This window comes from Salvelinus fontinalis, chromosome 26 (genome assembly GCF_029448725.1).
Source record: "Salvelinus fontinalis isolate EN_2023a chromosome 26, ASM2944872v1, whole genome shotgun sequence".
In the NCBI taxonomy this organism is placed as follows: Eukaryota; Metazoa; Chordata; class Actinopteri; order Salmoniformes; family Salmonidae; genus Salvelinus; species Salvelinus fontinalis.
Window position 1 is genome coordinate 42,599,535 of NC_074690.1, and position 18,870 is coordinate 42,618,404.

General features: G+C 42.4%; 1 protein-coding gene across 4 annotated transcripts in view; it reads left to right on the top strand.

Moving 5' to 3' along the window:
• LOC129824387 (zinc finger protein 512B-like) overlaps positions 1–18,870 on the top strand; it is a 79,482-nt gene that overhangs the window by 53,703 nt on the left and 6,909 nt on the right. For all 4 annotated transcript variants that reach the window (XM_055883975.1, XM_055883977.1, XM_055883979.1 and 1 more), the window contains 9 exons: positions 1,068–1,199; positions 1,450–1,568; positions 5,206–5,298; positions 13,984–14,082; positions 14,858–15,058; positions 15,625–15,918; positions 16,007–16,108; positions 16,308–16,370; positions 16,486–16,584. In XM_055883975.1, coding sequence (XP_055739950.1) covers positions 1,068–1,199; positions 1,450–1,568; positions 5,206–5,298; positions 13,984–14,082; positions 14,858–15,058; positions 15,625–15,918; positions 16,007–16,108; positions 16,308–16,370; positions 16,486–16,584 — 1,202 coding nt within the window. The remainder of the gene's footprint in view (positions 1–1,067; positions 1,200–1,449; positions 1,569–5,205; positions 5,299–13,983; positions 14,083–14,857; positions 15,059–15,624; positions 15,919–16,006; positions 16,109–16,307; positions 16,371–16,485; positions 16,585–18,870) is intronic.

Sequence of the window (18,870 nt, forward strand, 5' to 3'; positions counted from 1 at the left end):
ACTCACTCACCAGACCACTACTGGGTCGTTTTGGTTGACTACACTCTTAGAAAAAGAGGTGCGATTGATAACCGCAAATGTGTTCTTTGACTGTCCCCATAGGAGAACCCTTTTTGGTTCCAGGTATAACCCTTTTTGGTTCCATGTAGAACTCTTTCCACATTGGGTTCTACATGGAACCCAAAATAGTTCTACCTGGAACCAAAAAGGTTTCTACCCGGAAACAAAACTGGTTATCCTATGGGGATAGCCAAAAACCTTTTGGAACCCTTTTTTTCAAAGAGTGTTGGCATCTGAGAGTCCCCCATCCACTTTGTTTGTCTTAGTGGTAGTGGCCCCTCTCTCTCTGTTAATGTGTTTGAACTGTCGAGATATTCATATCACGACTCAGTGAGTCAGAAAATGTGTCAGAATGAGAGTATGAGACTATCTTAACACCACTTTTCTCTAAGCTCAGTGACTCACACAGCACTGCACATTACATGACTCTCTCTTTCTATATGTTGCTCGTATCCCAGCCTCATCTCTCGTTACAACTCTCTCCCTCTTCTGTTCATTTTCTTTGTTCATGAATCAGCATTTCTCTTTATGTACTCCTCTTAGTCAGCATCATCCTCTCTCTTTCCCTCCCTCTATCATTTTACATCCACACTCATTTCCCCCCATGAAATGCAGCTGATAAATGAAGGGTATTACTCTGTAATTGTCCCGGTGTCATACTGCTCAGCCTAACTTAATCTCTCCAGTTCCAGGTTCTATTTAACTTGAACTCTGACTGTAAATGTCATGAGCTCTGATGACCTTTTTCACTTCACTAAACCTGACCCATGCACATATGCACTCATATATACACGTGTGTGTGTGTGCGCACGTACACACTACTGGGGGCACCACTGGGGTGAAATGGAATGGCATCAGAAACATTGAAACTATGGAAACCATGTGTTTGATGTTGTTGATACCTTTCCACCTATTCTTCTCCAACCATTACCACGTGCCCGTCCTCCCCAATTAAGGTGCCACCAACCTCCTTTGGTACACTCAGTCACTCACTCTGTATGTTTCAGGTATGAACAAGGTAGAGGAGAAGTTGAAGGCTGGTCGTGTGAAGAGATTAGAGGGGTGTCTGTTCAGCGAGGAGCCCCAGAGAAAGTACCCTGGTCCAGCCTCTAGGAGAGACCTACCACCACTCACCTCTGGTACTAATATGGCTGTTCTGGACTGCTTGTGAATTTATGTTTTTCGACAAGACAAATTCCATCTCCCAAATTATTCCCTGGTACACACGTGAGACCACTTTGTGTGATTTACATTTTCACAATGTAAAGTATCGATCGATTGGTTGGTTGATTGTAGGCCGTCATTGTAAATAAGAATTTGTTCTGAACTGACTTGCCTAGTTAAATAAAGGTTACATTGATTGGTCGATGTATCCTCCTGGTACTCCAGCAGAGGCCCAGTGGCAGCATGCCATCTCAGAGCGGGGGGAGGTGGTGTGTCCTACCTGCTCCATTGTCGCCAGGAAGACCATCTCGGGCCTCAAGAAGCACATGGAGATCTGCCAAAAGGTGAGTCAACCAAAACAGAGGGTGTTTTGGACCAGCAATCTAAATAGTGCCAATCTTTCCCTTTCATTTGAGATTACAGCCTATATATTTATCTTCCTGTTTGTAGCAGGATCCACACAATATACTGTCTCTGTTCAACTTCTGAAGTATGAATACATTTGACGTAACAGAGTTTGATTTGGGGTGTACTGTCTTTAGCCTCCCTATTCACCATTTTATATCCACTCGAGACACAGCGCCACATCCTGCCTTTCATTCCTCTAAATGAAGGATTGTGTTTCACGCTCAGTGTTGAAACTCTTAAACCCCATTATATCAGTTGACACTTGCCCTAAATAAAAATCCACATGCCCCGTTTTCTGTATAATAGTATACTTGGTACTATGCCACATCTGTTCTTGATTCTAGCCCACTCAAACAATTGTGCTGAATACAAAAACGGACTTGCCCTCTGAGGCAATATCAGTTGCCATATGTTTTTATAGCGACATCGAGATCAGGGGCGTCAAACTCTTTCCGTGAAGGGCTGAGTGTATGCTGTTTTTTTGTTATTTCCTTTCAGTTAAGACCGAGACACTCTGATTAGTTAGGAACTCACCTTACCCATGGCCTGAATTGATCAATCAAGTACAAGGGAGGGGTGAAAACCTGCAGACACTCGGCCCTTGATCAAGATATTACTGTACCATATATGCTGCTGTGTATAAGGACAATATATAATGTTTTGATGGTTTTATTTGATTCCAAAAAATATACACTGCTCAAAAAAATAAAGGGAACACTTAAACAACACAATGTAACTCCAAGTCAATCACACTTCTGTGAAATCAAACTGTCCACTTAGGAAGCAACACTGATTGACAATAAATTTCACATGCTGTTGTGCAAATGGATTAGACAAAAGGTGGAAATTATAGGCAATTAGCAAGACACCCCCCAAAACAGGAGTGATTCTGCAGGTGGTGACCACAGACCACTTCTCAGTTCCTATGCTTCCTGGCTGATGTTTTGGTCACTTTTGAATGCTGGCGGTGCTCTCACTCAAGTGGTAGCATGAGACGGAGTCTACAACCCACACAAGTGGCTCAGGTAGTGCAGTTCATCCAGGATGGCACATCAATGCGAACTGTGGCAAAAAGGTTTGCTGTGTCTGTCAGCGTAGTGTCCAGAGCATGAAGGCGCTACCAGGAGACAGGCCAGTACATCAGGAGACGTGGAGGAGGCCGTAGGAGGGCAACAACCCAGCAGCAGGACCGCTACCTCCGCCTTTGTGCAAGGAGGTGCACTGCCAGAGCCCTGCAAAATGACCTCCAGCAGGCCACAAATGTGATGATGAAGAAATAATATCTATCTCTTTCACATATTTTAATTCATGTCAATTTATCACCATTTCTGAAAATTGATATATACAGTTAAAGTCGAAGTTTACATACACCTTAGCCAAATACATTAAATTCATTTTTTCACAATTCTTGACATTTAATCCCAGTAGAAATTCACTGTCTTAGGTCAGTTAGGATCACCACTTTATTTTGAGAATGTGAAATGTCAGAATAATAGTAGAGAGAATGATTTATTTCAGCTTTTATTTCTTTCATCACATTCCCAGTGGGTCAGAAGTTTACATACACTCAATTAGTATTTGGTAGGATTGCCTTTAGATTGTTTAACATGGGTCAAATGTTTCGGGAAGCCTTCCACAAGCTTCCCACAATAAGTTTGGTGAATTTTGGCCCATTCCTCCTGACACAGCTGGTGTAACTGAGTCAGGTTTGTAGGCCTCCTTGCTCACACACACTTTTTCAGTTCTGCCCACAAATTTTCTATGGGATTGAGGTCAGGGCTTTGTGATGGCCACTCCAATACCTTGACATTGTTGTCCTTAAGCCATTTTACCACAAGTTTGGAAGTATGCTTGGTGTCATTGTCAATTTGGAAGACCCATTTGCCATCAAGCTTTAACTTTCTGACTGATGTCTTGTGATGTTGCTTCAATATATCCACATCATTTTCCTCCCTCATGATGCCATCTATTTTGTGAAGTGCACCAGTCCCTCCTGCAGCAAAGCACCACCACAACATGATGCTGCCACCCCCGTGCTGCATTCACAGTTGGGATGGTGTTCTTTAGCTTGCAAGCATCCCCATTTTACCCCTCCCATTTTTTCCTCCAAACATAACGATGGTCATTATGGCCATACAGTTCTATTTTTGTTTCATCAGACCAGAGGACATTTCTCCAAAAAGTACGATCTTTCTCCCCATGTGCAGTTGCAAACCGTAGTCAGCTTTTTTATGGCCTTTCAGGTTATGTCGATATAGGACTCGTTTTACTGTGGATATAGATACTTCTGTACCTGTTTCCTCCAGCATCTTCACAAGGTATTTTGCTGTTGTTCTGTGATTGATTTGCACTTTTCGCACCAAACTACGTTCATCTCTAGGAGACGTCTCCTTCCTGAGCGGTATGATGGCTGCGTGGTCTACAATTTATTTATTTTTTTCTGGGGTATTGTCTGATTTCTGTTTATTTTCCCATGATATCAAGCAAAGAGGCACTGAGTTTGAAGGTAGGCCTTGAAGCACACCCACAGGTACACCTCCAATTGACTCAAATGATTTTAATTAGCCTATCAGAAGCTTCTAAACCTAATTTTCTGACATTTTCAAAGCTGTTTAAAGGCACAGTCAACTTAGTGTATGTAATCTTCTGACCTACTGGAATTATGATACAGTGAATTATGTGTGAAATAATCTGTCTGTAAACAATTGTTGGAAAAATTACTTGTGTCATGCACAAAGTAGATGTCCTAACCAACTTGCCAAAACTATAGTTTGTTAACAAGATATGTGTGGAGTGGTTGAAAAATGTGTTTTAATGACTCCAACCTAAGTGTATGTAAACTTCCGACTTCAACTGTATCATGTTTTGGGATAAAACTCTTCATTTGCTATTTATTCATTTGGACTGCTTTCTTAAATGCAGTTGTAACCTCTTCATCGGGTTCAGGCCGCAAGCGTACTCTGGGGATGAGAATAAGTCAGGCACGCTGTTAGATGCTTCTCTCTCAGTGGGCCATTAGACGCAGAGTATTGATTGGAGGGCTGGAGGAATTATACTGTGGCTGCGTCTCAGTACTCTGAAGTAGCTTCCTCTCCTTTAACTGTACCAATTTGAAAACGCAGGCTACAGGCTATAGGTCAAAACAATCAGGAAAGGACACAAGGACAAGAAGCCAATTTTGACTATTGAGGTAATGTAGAGCTATGGCAGTAGGTGCTTATGGCCTGGTGGACAATGTGACTATAAAAGTGACAGTTGTACCATTAAGGAGTCAGTCACTGTAAAATTACCACGGGGGTCAGTCGCTGTAAAACCTTTTCCTCTGCCAGATAGATCAATATTTGCTTCTTCATTAAAAGGACTTCTTTCCCGTTATTGGTCTTGATGATTACCTGACAAAGACCATTTATAGGTGAAATGGTCCCGTGTCATTAACTCATGTGAAGGTCATGCTGGGGAACAGTGAGCAGAACGACCAATACCTTGACTGCCAGTGGATACAAGATATTTATTAGCTAATAGGAACGAATGAGCTTTGAGTTACTGTGTGACCTTTGTCCTTTAACCCTGCAGCTCCAGGATGCCCTGAAGTGCCAGAAATGCCAGAAACAGTTCAGGTCCAAGGCCGGACTCAACTACCATACAATGGCTGAGCACAGCAGCAAGGTAAACACACACAAATGCAAACATGCGCACACACACACAAACAAACACGAACACACACACACAAACAAACACGAACACACACACACAAACAAACACGAACACACACACACAAACAAACACGAACACACACACACAAACAAACACGAACACACACACACAAATGCAAACATGCGCACACACACACAAACAAACACGAACACACACACACAAACAAACACGAACACACACACACAAACAAACACGAACACACACACACAAACAAACACGAACACACACACACAAACAAACACGAACACACACACACAAACAAACACGAACACACACACACAAACAAACACGAACACACACACACAAACAAACACGAACACACACACACAAACAAACACGAACACACACACACAAACAAACACGAACACACACACACAAACAAACACGAACACACACACACAAACAAACACGAACACACACACACAAACAAACACGAACACACACACACAAACAAACACGAACACACACACACAAACAAACACGAACACACACACACAAACAAACACGAACACACACACACAAACAAACACGAACACACACACACAAACAAACACGAACACACACACACAAACAAACACGAACACACACACACAAACAAACACGAACACACACACACAAACAAACACGAACACACACACACAAACAAACACGAACACACACACACAAACAAACACGAACACACACACACAAACAAACACGAACACACACACACAAATGCAAACATGCGCACACACACACAAACAAACACGAACACACACACACAAACAAACACGAACACACACACACAAACAAACACGAACACACACACACAAACAAACACGAACACACACACACAAACACGAACACGAACACACACACACAAACACGAACACGAACACACACACACACAAACAAACACGAACACACACACACAAACAAACACGAACACACACACACAAACAAACACGAACACACACACACAAACAAACACGAACACACACACACAAACACGAACACGAACACACACACACACAAACAAACACGAACACACACACACAAACAAACACGAACACACACACACAAACAAACACGAACACACACACACAAACAAACACGAACACACACACACAAACAAACACGAACACACACACGCAACCAAACACGAACACACACACACAAACAAACACGAACACACACACACAAACAAACACGAACACACACACACAAACAAACACGAACACACACACGCAACCAAACACGAACACACACACGCAACCAAACACGAACACACACACGCAACCAAACACGAACACACACACGCAACCAAACACGAACACACACACACAACCAAACACGAACACACACACACAAACAAACACGAACACACACACACAAACAAACACGAACACACACACACAAACAAACACGAACACACACACGCAACCAAACACGAACACACACACACAAACAAACACGAACACACACACGCAACCAAACACGAACACACACACGCAACCAAACACGAACACACACACGCAACCAAACACGAACACACACACGCAACCAAACACGAACACACACACACAACCAAACACGAACACACACACACAAACAAACACGAACACACACACACAAACAAACACGAACACACACACACAACCAAACACGAACACACACACACAACCAAACACGAACACACACACACAACCAAACACGAACACACACACGCAACCAAACACGAACACACACACGCAACCAAACACGAACACACACACGCAACCAAACACGAACACACACACACGCAACCAAACACGAACACACACACGCAACCAAACACGAACACACACACGCAACCAAAGTTGATTCATCTTCTGATCCTCTTGTCAGAAACTTAAAAAGGTTCCACCTCTGACCCAGTGACCCACTACACCACTACCTACCTAGAACTGTTGAGTAACCAATATAGACACCTCTGAACAACCCACACCCAGGGCTCTGTTTTCAGCTGGAATTAAGTATTAAACGGACGTTCAGTTTTCCAGCCCTAACGCCAGGTTCAGCAATTTACCTGTTTTATAATCAGCTCACCTGCACTCACACGGGAGGGGTGGAAATATTTGAGGTGTGTCCTTTAAAACACAACCCAAAGTGATCATTTCAGGCTGCGCTGCTTTTTAGCACAATGCCCATATTCACATCGAACAAGAGCAGCCTAATCTTCTTTTAGGGCATGTATACTTAGTATTTAGAAACATAAAAAAATGTTTTTTCCTATATTGTTTTATTGGATTTAAAACCAACCATAGCCTCCCCTCCTCGCAATGAAGGCTTTTTTTTTGTCCTGCCCAATGTAGTCAGGAATGTTGATTTAAAGGTTTGACTCCTGAGAATGCTTGGAAATAAGTCTTAATTCAAATATGACGTTTGAGAGGAGCAAAATAGTGAGCTGACATTCCCTTTTCATCTATGCGTTGTTGGCAGGTCCACATTATGTTAGGCATGCTAACTTTATAATGGTGAGTGGACATTTTCCCTTTCTCTTTATATTGGATCTGTGTTGGATCCAGCTACTGTGAAAAGTTTGGCGGTGCGTAAAACCCTCCATAGTCTGCGTTTAATATTATACGCCCACGGGGAGAAATGATGGGGCCTGTCAGTGTATTTAAAGTATTTAAACGTTTTTTTGTTTGTTTAGAATTTGATTCAAATTATTTGTTCTCGTTTTAGGCCTCATCATTAATTAATTGAATCTTGCTTTTTAACAATGTTTGGCATGTCCATGCTCAGCCAAAATGAAATGTACAGTAGGCCTAGCCCTTATATCAGTGTGAATGCTATTGAAGCCATTCAATTACTTAGAACAATGTAGACTGTAAATGGGTTCAAGTTAACGTATTTAGCAAAGATGGGATAGGTCTACATTTTGATATTTAGTTTCTGTAGGCCATTTAACAAACTTTAATGGACTAACATTGGAATTGGATTTGATTACAAGGCAATACATATAAGACCGTAAATACACAACTTAAAGCAACCACATATTGCGCTTTGGAACAGGATCTGATTGGCCAGTGAGGGGCCAAGCCTCGACACACCCACAACTTGTTTATTCATGAATACCCAACCCTTTCGCACAATTATTGAGTGCCCCAATAATTGTAGTTGTGAAAATAGCTCAAATATTTCGGACACACCCCATAACCTATAGCGCCTGCGCTTAGATTTACCATTGTTTTTGGTTTGTTAAAATAGAGCCCGAAATGTCTACCAGACCCTAAAGTAGAGTGGGTTTTCACTTCTGACCAATATGGACTTCAACACCCTACCGTGTGCTTGTGTCTGGTTTCCCCTGTCAAAAAAAGCACCTTGTTTCTTGTGATGGATTGTGTGAATGGATATCGTTTCAGGAATGGGCAATTTTAGACAGAGTCTCTTGAGAAGGCCATGTACCAAACAATTATAATTGTGAGTAAAAAAAATTAAAAAAATGTTTTTACAACAACGGTGTCAAACATACCGTCCATGGGCCGGATCCGGACTGCAAGTGGGTTGAGTAAAAACATTTTTTATTTGTATTTTATTTATTTTTTATCAAGGAAATGTTTTATTGATGAACATTGAAATGACTAAAATGAACTTGAAACTGATATTGGACCCACATTATGGAGCTACGTTTATAGTCACTCTGCCCAGCTTGCCAACGGTCATCAAAAGGACAGTCAGGGAGCATCGACAATTATAACAGTGTGAGATAAATCACTCTTTTTGCAAATTTTGACAGCAAGGAAATATATTGTGAAACTTCAATTAAATACAAAGTCTCAAATAGCCCCCTGTCCCTTTTTAATAGCCAGGGATCAGCACACAATTAATCAAATAAACGGCTGTTTTAAATAAACGTTATGTCTCAATGAATTGTTTGTGAGTGAACTTCAGTGAGCACCGTAAAGATTGCGCAAAAGAAGATAAAGGAGAGCAACATTATTGCCACGGATGAGACAGTACTGTGGTTTGACATGGTCGGGGGGGATAAACATCTACTGGTGAGGTGAAAGTAGCAGCTGTTAAAACCAAAAAAACATGACGGTTAAGCACAAAGCAATATGCGCTCACGTTGCCCCTAGTGGATGGTATTGTAGGCATCTCTCGACGTCCTGGGGACCTGGACAAATGTCGAACACCGAAGTCTATCTGCAGTGATCCCGCTGCAACTACGGGGGGGATACAAGGCGCAACAAATGAGAGAATGGTACTGAAACTAAAATCGGGGGTGTATGATAGGCGGCCCAGTCTTTGCAAATCTGATCCGCAATAGATTTGTTCTTATTTTTTTACTGGTAATACTGGTCCCAATAAACATTGTGGTAGTCTTTTCAACATTTTATTGAGCAACGGTCGTGTGCATTAAGGAAATGGACGCCTGGCTCAAATAGAAGCATGCCTCTTATAAGCGGTGGTTGTTTTCAGGGATTGAAGCGAATAAACTCTGGGGCTATTAATTGAAGTAATCCATTTAAAGTGCGGCCCTCCGGACCTCGGTGAAGACCGAATGCGGCTGTGGTCCAAAAGTAATTTGACACCCCTGTTCTAAAAGATGGATTTCTACCGTTGTTTTTGGCACAGCTGATGTTATGATTGTTATGATGCACATTACATTATGGCGTTAGCTTCCTCAGTAGAGAGGTTCATCAAGATATCAACACGGCCCTCCCTCCTGCATTATTGGAAGGCTGGTCCATTAAGTTTGTTGAATAATTCAAAACTACGATCTCAAAAGGTATCATTTTACATTTAGCAGAAACTCGTATCCAGAGCAATTAGGGTTAAGTGCCTTGCTCAAGTAGAGAGGTTCATTAATATATCAACAAACCCCTCTCTCCTGCACTAATCAAATCAAATGTATTTATATAGCCCTTCTTACGTCAGCTGATATTTCAAAGTGCTGTACAGAAACCCAGCCTTAAACCCCAAACAGCGAGCAATGCAGGTGTAGAAGCACGGTGGCTAGGAAAAACTCCCTTGAAAGGCCAAAACCTAGGAAGAAACCTAGAGAGGAACCAGGCTATGAAGGGTGGCCAGTCCTCTTCTGGCTGTGCCGGGACGAGATTATAACAGAACATGGCCAAGATGTTCAAATGTTCATAAAAGACCAGCATGGTCAAATAATAATAATCACAGTAGTTGTCGAGGGTGCAACAAGTCAGCACCTTAGTGGACATGGCGATTTGATTTGACAGATTCTTCACCTAGTCATCGCGGGGATTCGAACCAACAACTTTCATGTTTTCTCCTCCCGCCCCATCATAAAATATTAATGAACAAACATGTCCCAAACAGTCTCTTTTGTGTGTGTGTGTGTGTGTGTGTGTGTGTGTTCGTTCCATTCAGCCTTGCCATCATAGCTGATTTGTTTAAATCTAAGAGGAGTTATGCCCTCTGTAAAACTGTTTAAAACCTTCAGTCTCTGCACATTACATTCTGGTGCAGTAGAGACGTTCATTAAGACATCAACATATCTATCCTTTGTTAGTGGAATGGCTTTCCAATTAAGTTTGTTGAATAATTCAAAACGACTATCTTAAAAAGTATAATGAAATATTAATGAACTAACATGTCCCAAACACTTTCGTTTGTGTTTGTGCGTGTGGGTGTATGTGTATGTATGTGTGTGTGTTTCTGTTGTTCTGAATTACCTGCAGAAGTGGCATCCTTGCTAATCTGTACCCAGTGTGTATCCTCTGGTCACATGGCTGAGCACCAGTGCAGCGTGGGAAAACACAGCAGCAGGATGACACAGTGACAGAGGTCACCTGCTGGCTTTGACCTTGTTGTTGTAACTGCCACTGTGATACACTACCTCCTGATTTTTCTCCATCCCTCTCTCTAGTACTCCCTCCCCCTCTCTCTCTTCCTCTCACACTCTCACCACATTTCCATATCGTTCTTTCCCACTCATTCTTTCTCTCTCACCATATTTCCATATCGTTCTTTCTCTCTCATTCTCTCACCCCTTTCCTTCTCTCTCATGTCTGATATAGGTTTTATAAAAGAAATGCTGGTGGTTCCGCTGTGTCCCCTGGTGAATCTAAGGCTGGCGGGAGTGTGTGTTCTCTAGCCTCAGGGCCTGACTGTGACATGATTCTCTTTGCTTTGCTTTAGTGTGGGACTTATATGTCTTCCTCTGATCTACCATCTTATCCCCCTCCTTTCCCAGACTAAGGATGTATCTTATTCCCAATAGTCTGTAGATCTGTCCAGATCTAGAATCACAAGAGAAACCAAAACGGTGGATGCTAATTTAGGCCATTAAGATGCACCCGAGCGTGTATCCACAGTTGCATTTCAATCCGGAGAGTTGTTCTTTCAATATCTGTGACCCACCACCTGGATTCGGACCTACAGTTGAAGCCGGAAGTTTACATACACTTAGGTTGGAGTCATTAAAACTCATTTTTCAACCACTCCATACATTTCTTGTTAACAACTATAGTTTTGGCAAGTCAATTAGGACATCTACTTTGTGCATGACACAAGTAATTTTTCCAACAATTGTTTACAGAGACAGATATTTTCACTTATAATTCACTGTATCACAATTCCAGTGGGTCAGAAATGTACATACACTAAGTTGACTGTGCCTTTAAACAGCTTGGAAAATTCCAGAAAATAATGTCATGGCTTTATAAGCTTCTGATAGGCTAATTGACAATTTGAGTCAATTGGAGGTGTACATGTGGATGTATTTCAAGGCCTACCTTCAAACTCGTGCCTCTTTGCTTGACATCATGGGAAAATCAAAAGAAATCAGCCAAGACCTCAGAAGAAAATGGTAGACCTTCACAAGTCTGGTTCATCCTTGGGAGCCATTTCCAAACGCCTGAAGGTACCACGTTCATCTATACAAACAATAGTACGCAACTATAAACACCATGGGGCCACGCAGCCGTCATACCGCTCAGGAAGGAGACGCTTTCTGTCTCCTAGAGATGAACGTACTTTGGTGCGAAAAGTCCAAGTCAATCCCAGAACAACAGCAAAGGACCTTGTGAAGATGCTGGAGGAAACGGGTACAAAAGTATCTATATCCACAGTAAAACAAGTCCTACATCGACATAACCTGAAAAGCCGCTCAGCAAGGAAGAAGCCACTGCTCCAAAACCACCATAAAAAAGCCTGACTATGGTTTGCAACTGCACATGGGGACAAAGATCATACTTTTTGAAGAAATGTCCTCTGGTCTGATGAAACAAAAATAGAACTTTATGGCCATAATGACCATCGTTATGTTTGGAGGAAAAAGGGGAAAGCTTACAAGCCGAAGAATACCATTCCAACCGTGAAGCATGGGGGTGGCAGCATCACGTTGTGGGGGTGCTTTGCTGCAGGAGGGACTGGTGCACTTCACAAAATAGCCCTGCATCATGAGGAGGAAAATTAGGTGGATATATTGAAGCAACATCTCAAGACATCAGTCAGGAAGTTAACAAAAATAGAACTGTATGGCCATAATGACCATCGTTATGTTTGGAGGAAAAAGGGGGAAGCTTACAAGCCGAAGAACACCATTTTACCTGTATAAATTGATGAATGCTTCTCCCTCACTGTCATGGGTGCCATGGTTGCCATTTTTTTGAAGATGTGATCCGGAGTCAGATCTTTTATACAACAGCCTTCTGTGTTCTCTATGCGTTTGGTAATCATCTCTCTGCTTCCACCGAGCATTCCATTGATTTCAAAACTCGGTGAACAACACTGTCGATCGCCGTTTCTTCCCCATCACTGTCATCAGAAGACCCTACAGTGTCTGGTTCAGTGAAAAATGTTTTTACCTAAATCAGGGATTTTCTCACCGTCTGATTCATTTTCAGAGTCAGCGACCGACCTCCAGAAAGTAGTCTGTCACAACTTCAGGGTAGTAATGTTGACAGGGTAGTAATGTTGAGAGCAGTAGCAACACTTCCTCATGATATCTTTCAAAAACAGCCGTGGTAGAAAGGATTATCTACATATACTGACCAGCTCACGTTATAGACAGAAGCATGCTACATGGCAGACCAATCCAAACTCATCTCTCGGCATGTCCAGACCATCCATTATCTCAGCCAATCATGGCTAGCAGGAAGGTTCCTGTAATTTCCCGTGGCTAAAACAACTAGGCTCGTAATTGAACTATTTTATTTGTAAATACAGGCAGCATACACGTTTGTTATTAAGGCAAATTAAGGTTCACATGATCCAGAAGGCATTTCTGACAAAAAAACACATCTTGATCAACAAAAAAAAAACAACAAAAAAAATATAAAGGCCTCTCTTGTGAAGTAGTGACATACGCCTAGCTTCTTGAAACGGGTCACATGTGCACTTAATCACTGCCCAAATCTGTAGCCCCCCTCCCCTTTCCTCCTCTCTCTGGCTGTGCAGTCAGCTGCTGTGTTTATCAGGCATGTTTTTGGCACTGATAAACACCTTGGTGAAAACATTAGTTTGACAACTGTCATAACATGCATAGGGTAACGGGATTGCCATGAAACCGTTTAATGATTCTGGCATCGCCCGAATGCCTCAGATGGAAATCACATTTTCCAGGCCTGGTTTCGGAGGGGGGGGGGGGGCGGGAGACAGGACACTGGTACGACGCTGTGTTTTCCCCTCCCTCAGGCTTTGGGGAGCGAGGACCAGATGGGGGACGGGCAGGAGGAGAGAGAGAGGCTGCGCAGAGTACTCAAACAGATGGGACGAATCAAGTGTCCTCGGGAGGTATGTACTCTCTCCTCCAACTGGGCACAGACGTCAGTTCAATGTGTAGTTTGGATTTCCATTTGGTTGAGTTGTCAACTAATGTTAAATCAACTAAAATTGTCACCGTGTCATTGGATTTAGGTTGGGTGAAAGAAAGACATTTCCCTTTCTTTTTGCAAATCCAATCAGTATTCCACGTTAATTCAACGTCTACGTTTTTTGGTTGAAATGACATGGAATCGACGTTGATTCAACAAGTTTTCTTTCTTTCTCTCTCTTTTCTGTACCCCCCCTTCTTTCTCTTATCTTCTCCAGTTGTATGAAATGTTCTTCTCTATTTCTGCTGAACACCCCTCCATCTCCCTTTACCCCTCTCGCTCTTTCTCTTTCCTTTTTCGCTCCCTCCTCTCCTCTGTCTTTCTTGTTAGTCTGCCCAAACATACATCAACACTGTTATCAATTCCTCCCACTACAGTGCAGAGAGGGGGAGAGGCAGGGCTGCAGAGACAAGAGACATTTTCAATAACCTCTCTTCGTCCATGGACATGTTCCATCTTTCCTCCACCTCTATCTCATTCTTATGTCAAACAACCACAAAAAAAATGGTTGGCCATCTCTCCTGAGAAATATATGTTTATGTTAATTAGACTATATACAAAAAAAAAGTTAGATGAATAATAGACAGAATGTGATGGTTGCCTTCGTTAGACAAATCCATACTCCGCTCCACCGACCTGATTTCCAGTCTAATGTGAATGTTTTATTTCTCCCTTTTTAAATGTTGCACACACAGAGCTGCTCAGCCCATTTTTTCAGTCTGATGGGATACCAGTACCATCAGAAGCGCTGTGGCAGAGAGCTATCAGAGGAGGACAAGCCTGTATTTCTGTGTCAGCACTGTGGGAAGACCTACCGCTCCAAGGCTGGCAGAGACTACCACCTCCGCACTGAACACCCCACCACCACCACTAACAGCAATACCACCGGCAGAGGGGTAACTATTATGACTAGTGTGACTTGAAACTTCATATATGCTGTTAATTGTGGAAATGAGTTATATCTGGTTCGTTCAGCCATTCCTATGGCAGAAATGTACGTAGAAAGAATGGGGTTTTGGGATGAAAGCCGACAATAAGGCGAGGGTTAACACAGGCTTAGGAGATATGTTTTGTTCTATGGTAATATCAGTCAGTTACCATGACCTTTTATGAGTTCTGAAGCCTTCCTGTGCTTGTGTTGATTAAATAAATGCTCAGAATTCACAGAAAGTGACGTTATCTTATGAAGATTTATCTCGGAGAACCAAACGTATAAGATCTCCTGAGCCTGTGTTGACCACAGACCTTGTTTTCTGCATTTATCCCAATTTGTTTTTGCAACCATTCATTCCCCCATAGGCTTTGGCCAACGAGCCACGGCAGAGTTATCCCTACAAAAAGTTACTATTGCTCTCTATTCCCCATCCTCTCGTCCTTTATTACACCCAGAGTCGTGGATCGAATCGCTGTGAATCCTCTTGTCATTGGTCTCTGACCGGGCTGTGTCCCTCCTCTCTTCCAGATGAGAACAGAGGAGCCACAGCCTGCAGGAAGGCGGGAACAGAACCACGTGGAGAGAGAGAGGAAGGAAAAAGAAAAGTGGCAGGAGTTGTCTGCGGGTAGGGAGAAGGATGGGAGAGAGAGGGAGAGAGAGGGGCTGGGGGAGGACTTTGAGAGGACTCCCAGTGGTAGGGTGAGACGTCGGTCGGCTCAGGTAGCAGTGTTCCACCTGCAGGAGATAGCAGAGGACGAACTGGCCAAGGACTGGGGCACCAAGCGTCGCATCAAAGATGACCTGGTACCGGACAGCAAAAGGGTAAGACATAGACAGGTACACACACACACACACACACACACACACAAACAAACACATTTAACATGTGGTCCCTGTCTCCCTCCTCCAGTTGAACTACACTCGTCCTGGTCTTCCCAAGTTCAGTCCCAAGCTGCTGGAGAGCTGGAAGAACGAGGTCAAGGAGAAGGGCTTCATCTGCTGCTCCAACAGAGTAAGAATCTCTGGACAACATGTTCTGTGCATTCAACCCCTCTCAGATAAATCCTGTATTTGAAGTAATCCAGTTGCTTTTATACATTTCAGCGCTGTCAATTCTGAGCTCAACAGTCTCTAAAAATGAACAAGTTCATGTTTTATAGGCACAGTTTACTATTGTTGTGTCTCAGCTATTGTTCCTCTCTGTTTTTCAGAGCTGTGAAGCTGTTTACTCCAGTGTGTCCGGACTCAAAGCTCATCTAGCCAACTGTAACCAGGTAGGACCATCAGGGCCTTAAATGGATACAACAATATCAGACCCTGTATCACTCTGTTGAGTTCAGGGACAACTTGTACCTACACTTGCTTGGGGTATGTTTCTATGTGCTGCAGGCAGAGGGCGATGCAGGGAAGTACACCTGCTTACTGTGCCAGAAGGAATTCAGCTCAGAGAGTGGTGTCAAATACCACATCAGCAAGACACACTCACAGGTGAGGCGAACATACAAAAACAGTCCCTTACAGGTGGGCCTGATATACACACTCACAGGTGACACGTTCACTCATTCATACACACATTTTAAAACACACAGGTGACACGTTCACTCATTCATACACACAGTTTAAAACACACAGGTGACACGTTCACTCATTCATACACACAGTTTAAAACACACAGGTGACACGTTCACTCATTCAGACACACAGTTTAAAACACACAGGTGACACGTTCACTCATTCAGACACACATTTTAAAACACACAGGTGACACGTTCACTCATTCAGACACACATTTTAAAACACACAGGTGACACGTTCACTCATTCAGACACACATTTTAAAACACACAGGTGACACGTTCACTCATTCAGACACACATTTTAAAACACACAGGTGACACGTTCACTCATTCAGACACACATTTTAAAACACACAGGTGACACGTTCACTCATTCATACACACAGTTTAAAACACACAGGTGACACGTTCACTCATTCAGACACACAGTTTAAAACACACAAGTGACACGTTCACTCATTCAGACACACATTTTAAAACACAGATGACACGTTCACTCATTCAGACACACATTTTAAAACACACAGGTGAGACTTTCACTCATTCAGACACACATTTTAAAACACACAGGTGAGACGTTCACTCATTCAGACACACATTTTAAAACACACAGGTGAGACGTTCACTCATTCAGACACACATTTTAAAACACACAGGTGAGACGTTCACTCATTCAGACACACATTTTAAAACACACAGGTGAGACGTTCACTCATTCAGACACACATTTTAAAACACACAGGTGAGACGTTCACTCATTCAGACACATTTTAAAACACACAGATGACGCGTTCACTCATTCATACACACAGTTTAAAACACACAGGTGAGGCGTTCACTCATTCAGACACACATTTTAAAACACACAGGTGAGACGTTCACTTATTCAGACACACATTTTAAAACACACAGGTGACACATTCACTCATTCAGACACACATTTTAAAACACACAGGTGACACATTCACTCATTCAGACACACATTTTAAAACACACAGGTGACACATTCACTCATTCAGACACATTTTAAAACACACAGGTGACACATTCACTCATTCAGACACACATTTTAAAACACACAGATGAGACGTTCAGTCATTCATTCACGTTCACTCATTCATGACATGCTATTCTATAAAATTCTTTCTCTGTAATTAATATTACCTGATTGAGGTAATCATGTAAATTTAATTAACTAGAACGTAGGGGCACCACGAAAGAGTGTTTATAGAGCTGTCATCTTCCAAATAAACTCTGAAAGACCTAGTAATATTTTACATCAATAGCAGTCAATATTAATCGTCACCTTATTTCAGTCATCTGAAAGTTGTAAATTATTGGTTATCTTCACGAACCCTGGCTGAGAAGTTGAATCAGCAATACAAAATTGGGTTTAATTATTTATTTACGAAATAGCTAACTAATCACACAGAATTACATATCCACAGAATGAATCATACCTTGATTACAAATTATGTCATAAAGGAAAACGTCCCTAGCGGACGGAACCGATATGACAGCTGGTTACACAAAGAAAAGGGGGCTGGATTTAAGTGAAAGAGCAGGAAGACTGAAGAACAAAGGGAGAAGCGATGTCTCTATCGGGCCGTAGGCAGCTACTCTATCGTAAATACAGAATCTTATGCATTCTAAATTACCTCCCATTTCGAATAGGAAAATGCAATAAATATTTACTCTGAGCTGCACTTCAATAGGTTGGTAGTAGATGGAAGGCCGTGTTGCCCAACAGAGTCCTTTGAAGGGTATCCCTGGTGGTGAATGGGATATGTTGTAGTGTGGTAGATGGGATACTCTATTTGTCCTTTCCTAGCCCACGTTTACAGCGGCCGCTGCTAACTCAACGGCTAGCAGGTATCACTTCTGTAGCGAATAAGAGTTCAAAGTTCATACCATTAGCAACCAAAGCTCACGCTGAGGTTGGCTTCGTTCTGTAGTTATTATCTGAATCCTTCTGACATTGGACCGTCGTCCTAATGTACCCGGAACGGGAGGTTACATTTTCGTCAAGGGCTTATATAGTGGAGGGAGAAGGGTGTGTTTCATAGTTTATAACCCATGTCTCTTCACAGGGGCGGGCCACTGATTGAGCAGAGCTCTAATCTTATGAAAACCCAATTCTCTCATTTGGAAGCTAAAATTACATTTCATCTTTTCACAAATAGTTTCATTTAAATTGC